The sequence below is a fragment of the Globicephala melas genome, chromosome 2, assembly GCF_963455315.2.
Source record: "Globicephala melas chromosome 2, mGloMel1.2, whole genome shotgun sequence".
NCBI classification, from domain to species: Eukaryota; Metazoa; Chordata; class Mammalia; order Artiodactyla; family Delphinidae; genus Globicephala; species Globicephala melas.
In genome coordinates, this window is record NC_083315.2 from 86,390,865 (window position 1) to 86,407,679 (window position 16,815).

The window sequence follows — 16,815 nt, forward strand, 5'->3', positions numbered from 1 at the left end:
GTGATCCAAGTTGATATAGGATACTCCCAGTTTTTACTTCCTAAAGAGAAAAATGGTTGAGTTTGGCCTGGCTAAATGATGAGGTGTTCTTTATTCAGTTAACTTTTTCGGATTAGTATCTCTAAAGGTCCCTTTCTTGGAATTATCTGATTTTCACGTGGGGGGCTGGGGTCAGTGCTGAGAAATACTAGTTCGAGTCTAGGGAAAAGTATATTTCCGATATTCATTAACAGATATTAGAATTGCATTTTTAAATTTAATTAAGTGAGGTTTAGTAGCAGTTGTAAACTTATTAGAGGCCCTCTCATAGCAGTAGCAGGCAGTGACTGGCAGGCTGACATCTAAGGAGAAAAGAGGAATGAAAATCATGCTACATAGTAGGTGGTTTTACATAATTTGTATTTTATATATGTTTTACATGTGTGTTCATATTTTTGTGTGTATATATGTTTATATATATATCATACCTAAAAAATCAAAATATAACAATGTTTTATTAATGTTAAGATGTGAAGGACAAACAATCTGACTATCGTAATGGTTCATGAAGCATCTTCCCTGCTATGTCCTCCTCCTTCCCCCATAGGTAACCACTATTCTAAGTTTTGTATTTGTGCAAGATTTTGAAACCTTAGACCTGAAGCATTTATTTGTTAACTTAAAAGAGTTTTATAGCATTCTTCAAAACATTAATTTCTTTGCTTTTGTATTTCTTTTTATTTCTTCATGGTGATGGAATACATTGGATGCCAGAATACCTTTATTCTTACATTCACTTCACCTTCTATTTTCCAGCCTTCCTAGAAAATTTATTAAAGTCATCCAACTTTCTTTTTATTAGTATTCCCAGATGGAGGCCAGCAGAGTAGAGTTGATGGTTACATATATCATAATCATTTGGTATTGCAGATGATAGTCTATCTGTGTGTTTATTTGGTTTTTGTTTGTTTTTTGTACTCTACTTACTGAGATGAGTGAGAAGTATGTTTAAGCTTGCCTTTTTTGCTTTGTTTAAAGGCAGCATATTTCTCTTAAAAGTGAACGAACTTAAGAAAACAAAAACCAAACAATGTTTAGTACCATTCTTCATGCCTTTCTTTATGTCCCTTCTCCTTCCATCTCAGATCATAATCATTGTTGAGGATGGAAAGAGGTTGGAAAGTGGATAATTGTATTTTGTTCGGGAATGAAATTTCCACATTATAACAGTTCCCCTCTACCCCAGTATTCCTGGGTTTTATAACAGGCTGTTCTTCTGTTGAAAGCTTTGAGTTAGTATGAATTTGTCATTACATTGGGCATATAGTGGTGGGAATAAGAGTCACAGTAAGTATTTTGTTCCTCTTTGAGTTATGTGGATTTATGTGTGTGTGCCATATACTTGTATACCTGTATGAGGGCAAAATTAAACTAATTTCAAGTTCTTAAGTGACTTTAGTGATTGGAAAGAGATATTTAATTGACATCCCTGGAGACTGAAATCTCTTGTCTATCCACAGGTTTTTATGGGACTGAATTCTCTGGATGAGAAAAAAGCTCACTCTTCAAGAGGGCCACTAATTTGAGCCAGTTGGGATAGCTGCTGTAGAATTTGAAGTTGTTATTTTAGTGATATAGACTTACTGATGTATCTGGTGGCATTTAACATTCACTGTGTGTTATAGGATCCTGATGGAGAAAATGCTCGTAGGGCACTGCAACGAACAGGAGGATCATTTCCAGGAGGACATGTACCCGACATGGGATCGGGATTGATGAATTTACCACCTTCCATTCTCAATAATCCAAACATTCCTCCTGAGGTTATCAGTAATTTGCAGGCTGGTAGACTTGGTTCCACAATTTTTGTTGCTAATGTAAGTTTAAGCTTTACTCTAAAAATTTGCCATTCAGATATTTAGTTCTAATCATGAGATTATTTAATTAGATGAATGGGTCATAGGTTTATAGAACATTTTGCTTGTTTTTGACTAAGCAAAACAGTAATTATTGTAAACTCAAACCCAATTTAAGTCCATAAATATAAGGTCAGAGTGTAAATACAAGTATTTAGGATTTTTTAAAACGGAACTGTGGAATTTATAAACACTTAAGCAGTTCTTGAAATTATGTACTTACATTATGTGTGATTTTTGTTCATATTGGTAAATGGATTTCTTTCTTTAGCTTTGATACTTGATATTTGTGAATGTACATGTTGTAGTTGGTTTGTCATTTGTTCTAAGCTTTTGGAAGTCAGTGATATCAACCATACTTTCCAAAATCTGAATTTCTGTCAGTAAAAATAGATATGAAAGTTTCAAATGTACAAAACAGGATTGAGCAGCTCTGAGAGACTGTTTTGGGAATTAAAAAAAATAAGGGTAAGGAACAATGTAGATGTAGCTTAACCGATCTTTAATAATTTAAGATGTTTCTACGTGAATACTATTGATATACTGTTTAACAAGAATTATAGTTCTTTATCTTTTTGAGAGTTTAGAAAAGACTTGTATTATTTATAAGTGGGGAGAGGAGTTAATAGGTGTGTAACTTTATATAATTTTATATTAAGCTTGACTTCAAAGTTGGTTGGAAGAAGCTAAAGGAAGTGTTCAGCATAGCTGGAACTGTAAAGCGGGCAGATATTAAAGAAGACAAAGATGGCAAGAGCAGAGGAATGGGCACAGTCACTTTTGAACAAGCAATTGAAGCAGTTCAAGCAATTTGTATCCTGATTTACACTTTAGCATTATTTAATAAGGTTGAAGAAGTTTGATACCGTTTTGTGGGGATTATGGAATTTAAGGTTGCCTGGCTTAGAAATATGTATTAGAATTTGGTCTCCAGCACATAAAACCTTTACTATGTCCAAGTACTAAAGTCACTCTTAAAACTTGAATTAGCCATATTGTATAGGCCTGGTATGAACTTTTTTCTACTTTCTCTTCCTACCACAACTAATTGTGTACATGCTGTTGACAGTAATGTAATTCATTGTACGTTAATACAGTTGCTTTAAATGAAGCCTTGTTAATTTTCTTTTTGCAGTGGTTGAATTAAAGATATTTATAAAATAAAACTATAAAGCAAAGAACTGAAGATTTTTGAGTATGCGGAAGAGACTAATACAAATAAGTAAAATACTAAGGGTGTTTTTTAAAATATTAGAGATAGTCTGATGCTAAATATGATTATTAAAAATGTGTTTGTGTTCAAGTATAATTTCATAGTTGCCTAACTGGCTTTCCTTGACTGAACCAACAGCTATGTTCAATGGGCAGTTTTTGTTTGATAGACCTATGCATGTGAAAATGGTGAGTTCCTGTATATCACTTCAACTCTCCAACCTCTTCAAATGTTTTATCTGCTCTCTTCTATGTTACAGATCTTTTTAATTATATATTAACCATATAATAAACTTTTTTGCAATTAGGATGACAAGTCTGTCCCTCATGAAGACTTCCGTTCACATGATAGTAAAACACCACAATTACCACGTAAGTAAAAGCTATTATTAGAAGTAATACAGACTATTCTTTTTCAATTTCATGATATGCTAAGCAAAACTTTATTTTTGTGCCTGCTTCCCAAGTTGCCCACAGTTTGGTGTTTGGAGTTATGGAGCTAGTTTGACATAATTGATTCTATGTGACAGACACTTTTCTTTCTTTTTGTAGTTTTTCCTGATTATAAAAGCAATATATACTAAAAAATTTGTTAAGCTCATATGTGAGGGGGAAAAAAAACCGTTGTGATTTTACCACCCATAAGTAACCTCCATTATAACATTTTTGTGCATTTCCTTCCGGTCTTTCCTTCTAGGTGTATTTTTTTACACAGTTGAGAACTACCATATAAATAATTTTCTATTTTTTTGTTTAACAAAAACATTATTCTATGTTAAAAATTCTTTCCAAAATTTATTGGCTGTTGATAATCTATCATATGGATGCTCCGTAACTATTTCACTGTTATGTATATTGTAGGTATTTTAACATTTTCCCTTTAATCACCAATAGAGTTTTTTCTTTTTCTTTCTTTTTGTATACAAATCTTTGGTATGTTTTTGGTTATTTCCTTAAGATAGATATCTTGATGTAGATTTACAGGTTTTCAGGTATGCTTATTGATCAGTATTATCAAATTGTTTTCCAGAGGATTATAAAACAGCAATATGATGTACTTAACATCTGTGTCTCAATACCCCATGTTCAAAATGAGGATGCTTGATAGTACCTACTTCATGGGGTTGGCATGAGCATTACATGAATTAATATATAGTATATGTAAAGCACTTAGAACAGTTCTGGCATAATGTAAGCACTCAGTAAATACTACCTCGTGTTCTTACTTTTTGTTGTATTTTCTCTGGTTATTATTAAAGTTTTTTTTCCATAAAATATTTAAAATATACAAATATAAAATCACTCGTGTAGCTGTGTAGACCATATTTGTTTTAGGTGATTTTTCTTTAAAATAAAATTTTACAGATAAAGATTCTTCTCCCCTACCACCTCCCACTAGATACCTTACCTAGAGGAAACAACTTATGAATACAGTGTTTATCATTTAGGTTTTAATAATTTGATCACACATTTATACATCCATAAACATTATATGAAATTGTTTTGCTGGATTTAAAATTTGGTGTGAGTGAAATTATATTGTGCCTATTATTCTGCAACTTGCTGGTTTTGGTTTAACATTGTTTCTGAGATTCATTTATGTTTGATAGATTGTAGCTCTAGTTCCTTTATTTTAACTGCTAATACCACATTTTACATATATATTTTTTAGGTTATTCTAATTTTCTGTTATTAGAAACAATACTAAGTTGAGGAGTGTTTTGTTCTTTTTCTCTTAGAATAATACGTTCTCAATGTTTGCTAGAAATTATTTGTAAAACTGTCTGGCCTTGTTTTATTGTTTGTGGGAAGATTTTTAACTATTTATTGTTCATATTTCCTATTGCTTCTTGACTCAATTGTAATTTCTACTTTTCTGAGAATTTTACCGTTTTTCCTCATCTTCAGATTTATTGGCATAAAATAGTCTCTAAATTTTTGCCACATCCATAGTTCTTTTTTAAATTCCAGTGGTTTGCAATTTCTCTTTTTTTCTTTTTTTTTTAAATTTATTTTTTTTTTGCTGCGTTGGGTCTTCACTGCTGCGCATGGGCTTTCTCTAGTTGCGGTGAGCGGGGGGGCTACTCTTCATTGCGGTGCGTGGGCTTCTCATTGCCGTGTCTTCTCTTGTTGCAGAGCACAGGCTATAGGCGCGCAGACTTCAGTAGTCGTGGTGCGTGGGCTCAGTAGTTGTGGCTCGCGGGCTCTAGAGCACAGGCCCAGTAGTTGTGGTGCATGGACTTCGTTGCTCCGCAGCACGTGGGATCTTCCTGGACCAGGGCTCGAGGGCGTGTCCCCTACATTGGCAGGCGGATTCTTAACCACTGTGCCACCAGGGAAGCCCCCTTAGTCAGTTTTCTTAGAGATTTGTCAGTTTTATTAGTGCTTTCAAAGAAGTGAATTCCATTTTTTATATTTTAATTTATTCTCTTAGTTTTATTTCCTTCTCTATTTCTATGGGTTTAGTCTCTTATTTTTGTCCTAACTCCTTAAGTTGAATGTGTACTTCACTAATTTGCAGCCTTTTTTTTAATACAAGTAGTTATGACTATAAATTTGGCCACTATATACAAGTTTTGCTATAGAGTGTCTTTATTGTGATTTAATTTTTATTAAATTGCCATTATGATTTCTTCCTAAGTCATATATTTTTGAATTTCCAAATGTATACTTTTTTCTTACTAACTTCTAACTTAACAGTGTGGTCATAGAAGATGGTCTCTGTGATTCCTTGGAATCAATCAATTAATTTGGACTTTGCATTGTGGCCTAATATGTGATACATTTTAATAAATACTTCAGGTGTGCAGTATACTGTTCTGTATATGTCCATTAAATCAAGTTTGTTGATCATTTAAATTATATCTCTGCTAGTAATTTTGTCTGCTTGTGCTATCAATTACTGAGATAAGTTTATGGTAAAATCCCCTGCTATAATGGTGAATTTGCATATTTTTTCTTGTTTTTACTTGAACTATTTTGAAACTAATTCAGTAGGTGCATGCAGGTTTAAAACTGATATATTTTCTTAGTGAATCAAGATTTTATCATTATAGAGTGATTTCATACTTAGTAACTACCTTTAAGTCATTTGTCTAATAGTAATGGAGATACAACAGCTTTGTTTTGTTTATTCACATTTGTAGATTTATTTGGATTAATTCCCATTATCTTATTATGTGTTTTATTTTTCTGTGTTTTACAAATGTTTATATTTATTTTTTTCCTATCTTTCTCTTTTGGTGGTTATCCTGGATATTTTAATATGCCTATATAAAGTCTGAAGTTAATATAGTTATTCTCAATAGTAGAATGACCTTTGAATGCTCTAATTCTAATCACTTTCCTACCGAATTATATGCTATTATTGCTCAATGTTTTAGTTATATATTGCTTTGCTTCCAATCCCACAAATTAGGCATTATTATTACTTATCATCTGCTTTCACAGACCCTGGCACTATTTTTTCCCCCTGAAGCATATATTTTAAAAGCTCTTTCAGTGAGTATCTGTTGTTAGTAAATTCTCTTAATTTTGGTTTGTCTATAAATGTCTTCAAAGATAGTTTCACTGGTTATATAGTTTAAGGTACTTATTTTCTCTCAACACTTTAAAAATATTCCAGTCTACTGGCTTCTATATTTGCTATCGAGTCAGCTATCAGTTGAACTGTCCTTTCTTTATAGATAAGCTGTGCTCTTCATGTAGCTGATTTTAAGATCTTTATCTTTGGCATGCAGTTTTACTACAGTGTGGATGTGGATTACTGTTTATTGGGCTTTCACAATTGAGAATTCAGTTTTTTAAAATAAATTCTCAGCTTACATGTCTTTGAATATTACCTGTTCTCCCTTTGTAGGGCAGTCCTTTCCTGCCCTTCCTTATCACTCTGGGTGTCATCTTTTAATATCCTGGTTTTATAAAGTAGGGGCTTTCGATTTATTGTCCACTGTTAGTACTTTTCAATTTATTTAGATTTAAAAATTACATTCATACTTTTATATCTGTTCTTTTAAAGATTTATGGTTTTATGTACTCTTTTCTATTGAGATGTAATATGAACTCATAGACTTTAACAGAATCAGTTTGTTGTTTTAGTTAAGTTAATTATTATTAACCTCCCTATTTTTTGCCTTTCTCCCCAACCCCCCCACTTCTTTTTCTCAAATTATTATAACTTGGCAATAGGGGACCTCTCATTTTCTATGCCTCTGCTATTACTTTCTGGTGAGAATGGGATTTCCCAGATCCATGAAGATTTTTCTTGTTCAAAGACATGAGATTGGCCTACTTTCAAAGAGGCCTGGTTCCTTTTAGTGAAGAATGATATCAGAGAAGAAAATAAGAGTTTTAGGTGTAGACATGAGCATTGTTGATAGTGAAGTGTGCTATTGCTTTGAACCATTTTTAGGGACTGAGCTAAAAAAGATATTTCTTTTACCAGGTCACATTGATCTTTCTCCAATTTAACACGACATGCTTCTGTACTCTTTTTAAAAATATATATATAGTATATGGTTTTCTCAGCCCTTACCACTTACTAATTGCTACATTGACTAGCAAGAACTTTTAAGTCAAACTCAGATTTAGTAGAATAAAACAGTTCCTACTGTCTTTAAGTCATCAGATTGTCTTCTTACAGTCTCTTTTCAGTGAACTTAGTTTAACAGAGAAAGTAAAAAGAATACTGGATTTAGAGACAGAAAAACTTGAATTCTAGTCTTAGCTTAATCACGTAGTTAAATGGCATTGTACAAGTAACTTAACGGTCTCAAAAATTACCTCATCTGTGGATAATAGATGTGAAAACACTGTATACCATAGTATATAAATAAATTAAAATACCATATAAATATAAATAAATATATTTGTTTATATAAATATTTCAGTGATAAAACTAGGTAATATAATGTTTGCTTTATTCAATGTTTTCATGTTTGTTGACTTTTTAGTTTGATTTGAACCATCTGAAAAGTAATTCCTAGGTTTTAAGAGGGTCTACAGATTCAAGCAAGATTCTTATTTTCAGATATGTATGTCATTTATAAGGTGGTTCAAAATCGTCTTGGTATTTCATTACTCTTTTTCAGTATGCCTTTAACTGGGATATAAGATGGATCTGCTTCATAAAACACTTCTCATTAGTAAATGATATTATAGTGAGGCTTCAATGTGCTGCATTCCAATGAAAACAAGAACTGTGGTGCTCTTATTTACAAATTTGCGAAATTTTAGAAATACTACTACAGGCATATAGCTTTAAAAATTTTTTCAGTGCCAGTTAGTTGATCATATAAGAGTTGGTAATATTCTTATTTGTGTTTTAGGTGGTCTTGGAGGCATTGGAATGGGACTTGGTCCAGGTGGACAGCCTATTAGTGCCAGCCAGTTGAACATAGGTGGTGTAATGGGGAATTTAGGTCCAAGTGGTGAGTATTCTAACTTTATTGTTTCTTTTTAAATGATACATTTGCTACATTGTAAAGCTTATATTTACTAGTTTGTAATAATATTTAAAGGACTGTAGTTTATAGTTGAATATTTAAGATGTTACTTTAGTCTGAAAAAGGAATGAAACCTTTGAGAGCAGAGAACGTGAAAAGAGGTTGAACAGAAGGTCAGGAGGGTTCCTCTGAGGGCAGCCACGTTACAGCTAGCCTTTTAGCACTTTTAGCTAGCCTTTAGCCTTTTAGATTTTGAATTGTCTTTAAGGTAGAAGGAGAATATTCAACATAGTCTATGCCTTGTGTATCATGGATATACAGTATTTGTGGAATGGCTGAAATACTACCATATAAGCAATTTAAATTTGAATATCTAGTTGGGAGGGTAGCTTTTCAGATAGCTGTTTGGCTATTCACGTAGACTAACCTACAGTTTATGTTTGAAGATTGATTTTTAAACTTTTTGATTTCAGAACCCTTTTATACTCTTAAAATTTGTTGAGGACCCCAAAGTGCTTTTGCTTATGTGGTTATATTTGTCAATATTTACTGTATTTGAAATTAAAACTTAGAAATTTAAAAAAATTTACATATTTATTTAAGATAACAATGATAAACACATTATGTGTTAAATGTAATTTTTAAGAAAATAAATTGTATTTTCCAATACAAAAATTAGTGAGAAGAGTGATATTATTTCACCTTTTTGTACATCTCTTTAATGTTTGGCTTAATGCAAGACAGTCATGCTCTTGTATCTGCTTTTGCATTCAGTTTGTTACAGTGTCATCTATCATGTAGTTTCTGGAAAATTCCACCTTATACTCATGAGAAAATGAGAGTAAAACAGTCAATATCTTAGTGTTATTTGGATAATGAAGGAGTTTTGACCTATTGAACCCTCAAAGGTCCTTAGACCATATTTTGAGAATTGCTGTTTTAATTGATGGACTAATTAATGCTATCTGGTTTCTATTTTTGTTGAGATGCTATAGTTACATTTTAAATTGTGAGGGTAGTTATGGTAATCATTATGGTCTAAACAGATGGAAATCTTCTCCCTTACTCTTAGGCCCTCTACCCTCCTAAACACATACTATTTTTATTCTTTCATTTTTTACTGCTCCCTTAGCTGCCATGTTTAAAGGAGTCCTTACTTTCTGACCTGATCTCTCAATCTGCTGTAGTGATATTTGTGTGTCTGAGCTGAAAAAAAAAATGAACGATTACCTAGTCCTAGATATTCTCTAACTGAATGTGAGTATGACCAGTGAATTTTGTTTTCTTGTCTAATAAATATTCAAAGAGGCCTTTTTGAAGACTCGTGATTAGACACCTGCTGTGGCATAGCACTTTAAACCGTCCCATCTGTGCCCTGCTGCTTCTCTAGTATTCCACTGTGACTAGACCATTGGTATCTATTTTGCTGTGTTGCATTATGTCATTCTTTAGTCATTAAAATAAGATTTACTGAAAGTACATACTGTGTATTTTATTTGAGGTATGGGAATGGATGGTCCAGGTTTTGGAGGAATGAATAGAATTGGAGGAGGTATGTATAAGCATTTGTTTTCTTGTATGTACCCATCACCATGTTTAGTAAGTTAGAAACTATGTTGAGAATTCCAAGGGAAACAAAAGTCATGGTTTATTGTTGGCTCACATCCTAAAGGCTGCTAGCAGAAATTGAGCCTGGTACATACTTAAGGGATATGGAAGGTGATGTGTTAAGAAGCAGTTGCACAAGGTAGGGTGGATGAAGAGCTTACTGATGAGACTTAATATTTACAAAATATACCTTTCAGCTATATAACTGACAGATCTCAAACTTAACCTTTATTCCATAGGAATTGGGTTTGGTGGTCTGGAAGCAATGAGTAGCATGGGAGGATTTGGAGGAGTTGGTCGAATGGGAGGTAGGTAAATGTATATAGTGGGATGTGTATACTACATTTCATTTTCTCCATTATTAAAAATGTCCCCCCTTTACTTAGGAATGGATACTGTAGATGTTTTCAGAGGATGTATGGGCACCAGGGGTAGGGACAGGCAGAGCGGAACTGGGATATCTGTGGCATGTGAAGTAGGTTGGGTAAATCATGGACTTCTTGTATTGTGGCTTTTGCTGTCATTACAGTTTAGTTTCAATAAGTTCCTAAATGGATTACTGTTTATTGATAATACTTGAAAAAGGGTTAATTTGTTGCATAATCTTTTCAGAGCTATACCGTGGTGCGATGACTAGTAGCATGGAGAGAGATTTTGGACGTGGTGATATTGGAATAAATCGAGGCTTTGGAGATTCCTTTGGTAGACTTGGTAGGGCTGGCTGTTTACTTCTTTTCTTTTTGCAGGTTGTATTTTTTCAAAGTTTGGCTGTCTTTTTTTGTATGAAAAATTAGAAATTTATAATGTTTTGTGCAATTTATTACTTGAAGAAAAATACTTCAGAGGTTTTAATGTACTAGCTCTCTTTTTCAGTGTCTTACATATTTGAACCCTATTTGTAGAAGACTTTATACTTTTCAGTTATTGTACATCTTCTGAGAGCATAATACCTTGGGAATTTTAAAGTATGATTATTTAAATTAATTAGTATATTATCTTTCCATCCTTGTTTAGGCAGTGCAATGATTGGAGGGTTTGCAGGAAGAATAGGAGCTTCTAACATGGGTCCAGTAGGATCTGGAATAAGTAGGTTTAAATTTTACTAGAATTTTACAGTAATATTTGAATACTTGCAAAAAACTTTGCAAGAGTAGTTACTGTAGTATTGTAATACTTTGTTCTTATATGTTGATATGACTTGTCATAATTTAGAGAAACTTTGATATTTATTGAGCTTTACTGTTTTATTGCTGTTGGAAATTTCTTAACTAACTTTGAATTTTACTTCTTTGACATTTCTAAACTAACACCAGAATATGTGTTAACTGTCACCCAATTCAAGAACCTTTATTCCAACTAAAGAATCTGGGGCTTTTTCTGATCATATGTCACGAACAACATTAGCTTTAGCACCAACTCTGTTTCTTTGCTTATTCTCTATAACTGCTGTTGGAGACTAGCTTATTTCATTTGTGAAAAAATATTGTGTCTTTTGGTAAACGCGGGTGAATCGCCTCAGATCTAACACTTCTGGAGACCTCCTGAGGTTGAGGGCAAGGTTAAAAGAAATGCTTATTTCCTTGCTTCTTAAACCTTTTCTTTGATAGAACCAAGAGTACTATTGTTGCAAAACTGGGGAATGCCAAATTTCTTCCCTCTGTTTCCACTAGTACATTTTAGGCCTTATATTAACCCTTAACACAAGGCTTAGTTTTGACCCATGTTGCTTACTGAACCATGTCTATGTGAGCTCTCCATAGTTACCGACTTCCTTTAATTGATTGAAATCTCACAAATAGGAAACAAAGTCTACTTGAACTCTTCTAAGAGTGAGTTAAAAAAATCTTGTCAGTTGAAGATACTTCCATTGTACCTTGCTTCTCATTTTATTCCTTCTTTTCATCATCTTTTCGGCCTTGGCCATTTTCCTGTTAATCATAACTTCCTTACCTTCCTTTTTCACCTCAGTGTTTATACTTCTGTTCCCCTAATTTTATATATGTTATTCACAGAAAGCCAATTTGAGGGTGATGTTAATTTTTAGAGTGGGGATATTAGGTACGAGAAAAAAGGATACGATTGAGAAAGAGTAGGATTGGAATAGTTAAAGGGGACTCAATGTATAAGAATCAAGTGGGTACGAGCTACAAGCTAGATTTTTAAGCTCTGGCTAAAAGACTGTGATTCCAGTTTTTGTTGTTATCTCCACAAGTTCTGTATAACATAGAGACTAAAAGTTAGCTTTTTCTGTGGTTATTGAAAATTGAATTGATATGAAAAGAGCAATTGTATACAAAACAAGATACTGAGGTGAAAGGTAAGCTAGGAAAAGAATATTATGTAGGACAGTATGAGAGCAACAGTTGATATGTTGTAGTTGTAATTATTTGAATTTACCCCATATGTCTTCGTTCTAACAATTACTAAGCTTGGTATTATTAAAAGATAAAAGTGAGGATACAAACTACTATAACATTAATGAATAAAGTCATTGATAGAAAATTTATATAACTTATGTTTTATGATCAGGATATAATTTTTTAGAAATGTATATGTATAATAGTATGAACAGATTCAGTTAGCCATTAACATTCAACTAACTGAATATATACAAAATTAAAATCTGTTCCTTGGAAGATTGTTATATTGTGTGTATAAAAATAATTTTATTTATATATTGTCTAATTACATAAATGAATTAATTTTTCTCTCTTTCTTTCTCAAAAATGATTCTCTCCCTCCTCTTTCTCTCCTTCTTCCTCTTCCTTCTCCTTTTCCTTCTGTTCTTAAAACAAAAACACCAAACTCCCAAATCCTCCCTTCCCTTCTTGAAAATCCAGGTGGTGGAATGGGTGGCATGAACAGTGTGACTGGAGGAATGGGGATGGGACTGGATCGGATGAGTTCCAGCTTTGATAGAATGGGACCAGGTATAGGAGCTATACTGGAAAGGAGCATCGATATGGATCGAGGATTTTTATCAGGTCCTATGGGAAGCGGAATGAGAGACAGAATAGGCTCCAAAGGCAACCAGATATTTGTCAGAAATGTAAGCAACTAAATGTAAAATACACTTAAAATTATTTTTTTCCTTGTATATCTGTTACTAATACCTTTTTTCATTCTAGCTGCCTTTTGACTTGACTTGGCAGAAACTAAAAGAGAAATTCAGTCAGTGTGGTAAGTATGCCAATGACTGTAGATATATTGATATTGATTATGGAGGAAAAATTGATTTTAAACTTTTAAATACTGCTTAGACCTTTACCTGCCCAGATGCTTATTCCTGGGTAGTATGACAGGTTTAATTCCACTTCAAAGAAATGAATTATTTTGCTATCCTCTGACGTACAGCAGTGCAAATTACTACTAAATAACAAGATTTAGAGTACAGTCTGTCATTGTCTCCTGTGGATAAAGAAAGGGCTTATTTTATTACCTGATTTTTAAATGGTTACTATATCATCATTGCTTGAATTTAAAAGGATGTTTTTTATGTGGGAAATACTAATGAATGGTATATGTATTTCTTTGTTTATAATGTAGTACAGTGCTTTGCCAACATGACCCAATGAAATGCTGACATCCAAGTGATATGGAGTTAATAGATGAGACCCGTTCTGCGCACTCTGTCATCTATACAATAAAGGAAACTTAGCTGATAGCGTAGAACCCACTGCCTAGAATGCCTTAGACAGGTACATTCTGGCGGTTTATTACTTTTAAAAGGTGGTTTATTAATTTTAAAAGAGGGCCTTTTTTTTGTAATGATGAGAGATTTAGTGTGAGTAGAACAAAGTAACAGATTTCCTGCTCGTTTTTTTTTGCTATTGCATGGTAACCCAGAGAGTATTAATAGTACAACTATGTCGGTGGGATATAATGATGAAAAATAGCTAAGTAAAAGTGGTATATTCAACCTTTGAGAGTTAATGGAAAGTTAAGAGTATTTGGAATATATCTTTAATTTCTGGAGATCATGAAGGGGATAAGTTTAGTGTTCTCCCACAAAAGTAACCTTTGTAGCCACTGTCACAGGGGATCAAAGTGATCCTTCTGGAAACTGTTCTCTAATGTGTTCTCATAGTACTTTATACCTAACATTTCTTGTGGTAATCTGTTCACACGTTTTCTTCCCTCCCAGATGGAGGCTCTTGAGGGCAAGAACCATCATCTATTTATTCTAGCACATTTCGTTGCCTCTGCACGTATAGTAGGAGTTTATTAAATGTTATGAATGAGTTAAGCATTCTGAAAAGATCTTCATTCATTTATTTGGTTATTTATTAAGTAAATCTACAAATATTGTATTTTTGGTAGTCTGCTCATCATTAGGATTAGAAAGGGAAGAAAGTAAGATATTACCCCTGCCCTCAAAGAACATACAGTGTGGATCTGTCTACAGTGTTCTAGTGGCTCCTTTTTGTTGATCATCTTTTAATTTATATTTATTTACATTTTATTCAAAGAAGAGAAAGATAATTTTTATTGATAAAAAAGTTGTTGTAAACAAGTCAACTAGTAAATAGTTGCTACTAAGAGAAAGCAGAATTATCAAGTTGTTTTGAGGTGTTGGTAGTCTTTGTAGGAGTAAGGAGATCTACCAGGATGAGTAAGCAGCATCTACCCGTGAATCCCATAGGCTACAGGGGAAATGAGCATATTACGGCCTTAGTGAGATCCATCAAATGAGGAGCGGTGGCAGCAAGTATAGATAATCCCTGCTGTTGTAGTTTCAGTGAAGAAGAATCTCCAGATGACATATGACTTTATTTTAAAAAGTAGAAATGAAACAAGATAAAGAACAAAGTGGGGCAAACAAATGACATTAGTGGAAATGTGACCAAAACTGAGTTGACTGTTTCCTTGTACGTAGGCAGATTTCCTTTCAAGATTAGATATGAGCAAGGCTTGCAGCAAATTTGAGGTCTTTTGGTGGGCTTCTATGCTTGTTGCTGGCATTGTTTTGACAGAAGGACATCAAAAATTCAAAAACATTTTTTAAAAGGAAAAACTAGTCCCCAAATCTACATTTAAAAAATCTGTACAACATTTTAGCCAATAAAATAAAGTGCTTAACTCTGTTATTTTAGCTCTATTTTTATGTCCCTTTTTGATCAGTCTGTATTATATCATGAGAGTAATGCTTTTTGGTTTTGTTTTCTCAATTCTAATTGTAAAAGCTTTTGACTTTCAGATTTATATTAAGGTAATACCATAGTAAATAATTTCCTACCATCTTCCTGTTTTTAACCTTGAACTTACATTGATGGAAAGGAAGATAAGTTACAGTAATAATTTATAGAATTAAGTGTCCAGCTATTGACAACTATGGAAATTATCTGGCTTGTATGAACTGAACCATCTGTTTTTCTGCCACATATCACTTTATTTATTTTCAAATCTTAGCTTTTCTTTCTTAGAATGGAAAGTTTCTTTTTAACCTGCTCCAAGCCAGTAGTGCCCCTTTTCACAGTAGAAGTCAGTTTTTTGCTATTTTTTTAACCCCCTGAGCCCAAGGTGAGTAAGTATATTCTCTTGATTACTTCTTAGTAGGAGTCTAGTGGTACTCCATGCTCTCCTCTAGACAGTAACTGCTAGTAAATGGCCCATCAGCAAGCCCTCTGATTATTAGATGTCTAGAGTGGTTAATTGTCCTTGGTGGGGCAATTACAAAGATCAAGAAAATGTTGGAGTATGAGTTAAATAACCCTCTATACAACATTTCCTTAGCAGGTATAATTCAGGAAAAAATGTATTCATATATCCCCAAATATAACAAGATGAGAAGGAAGTGAGTATAGTAAAGTAGATCTTCTTTTATTTTGCTATATGTAATTCCTCAATACACATTTTTAAGAAGACTGAGTATAAATAACTAACCCATTCAGAGTTGGACCCCGCATTAGTTAATGTTGTGTTAATGAAGGTTGTGTTAATGAAGTCAAATAGGTGTAGTTTTTCAAACTTCCATATTGTCTGTACACTTTAACTATACTCTGGCTTAGTGTGTTTTAGAACTGCAGAGCAAGGAAAGCCCATTCTTAATTATTCCTGCTATAAACCATACCAAATATAACGTTGTTCCACAGGTTTCCATTATTTTCATTTTTTACATCAGTATGCTACCTGTTACCTGCATGGAGAATGGAGACTTGTGGTGGATTTTATTTACTAAAACACATGGTGCTTCAAGCATGGCTAGTGGACTCTAGATTAAAATAACAGTAAAAATAATGCAGTAAGAGTAAAAACAATATATGAAGAATATTCATAGATAGTCACTTTCTTTTGTTTGTAAAGAAACACTCAAACTTTGTTTTTTGTCCCCCATATCATAATTATAGTTTCTTGTAGAATATCTGATTTTGCTTTCTTGTCCTGTGGTTATGTTACAGCTGTACTTTGGAAGTAGGTTTTATTAAACCATTTATTTATTTATTTATGCTTTAATTTGGTCAGTTTTTAGATATGCTTTTACATCATCATTTTCCAGAGTATACCCCACAAGATTACTTAATAGGCTGAGTTAAATAAAGCAGAAAGGTTTCTTTTATTGCAGGAGAGTCATTTTTTGTAGTTAGTATATGTAACAGCAGTATTTTTGATTACTGTAATACTGATTTCTCATTGCATACTCTTTTATACTGTTGCTA

The 16,815-nt window shown here is 33.1% G+C and overlaps 1 protein-coding gene across 2 annotated transcripts in view; it reads left to right on the forward strand.

Annotated features, from left to right (window-relative positions):
• The window catches only part of MYEF2 (myelin expression factor 2), a 39,293-nt gene that overhangs the window by 10,577 nt on the left and 11,901 nt on the right, over nucleotides 1-16,815 (forward strand). The window contains exons 6-16 of one of the 2 annotated variants that reach the window (XM_030842816.2): nucleotides 1,665-1,856; nucleotides 2,555-2,708; nucleotides 3,247-3,296; nucleotides 3,416-3,479; nucleotides 8,435-8,536; nucleotides 10,053-10,103; nucleotides 10,399-10,467; nucleotides 10,772-10,870; nucleotides 11,174-11,245; nucleotides 13,000-13,208; nucleotides 13,288-13,339. In XM_030842816.2, the coding sequence (XP_030698676.1) occupies nucleotides 1,665-1,856; nucleotides 2,555-2,708; nucleotides 3,247-3,296; nucleotides 3,416-3,479; nucleotides 8,435-8,536; nucleotides 10,053-10,103; nucleotides 10,399-10,467; nucleotides 10,772-10,870; nucleotides 11,174-11,245; nucleotides 13,000-13,208; nucleotides 13,288-13,339 (1,114 nt within the window). The remainder of the gene's footprint in view (nucleotides 1-1,664; nucleotides 1,857-2,554; nucleotides 2,709-3,246; nucleotides 3,297-3,415; nucleotides 3,480-8,434; nucleotides 8,537-10,052; nucleotides 10,104-10,398; nucleotides 10,468-10,771; nucleotides 10,871-11,173; nucleotides 11,246-12,999; nucleotides 13,209-13,287; nucleotides 13,340-16,815) is intronic. The other variant, XM_030842819.2, reaches the window with a different exon arrangement.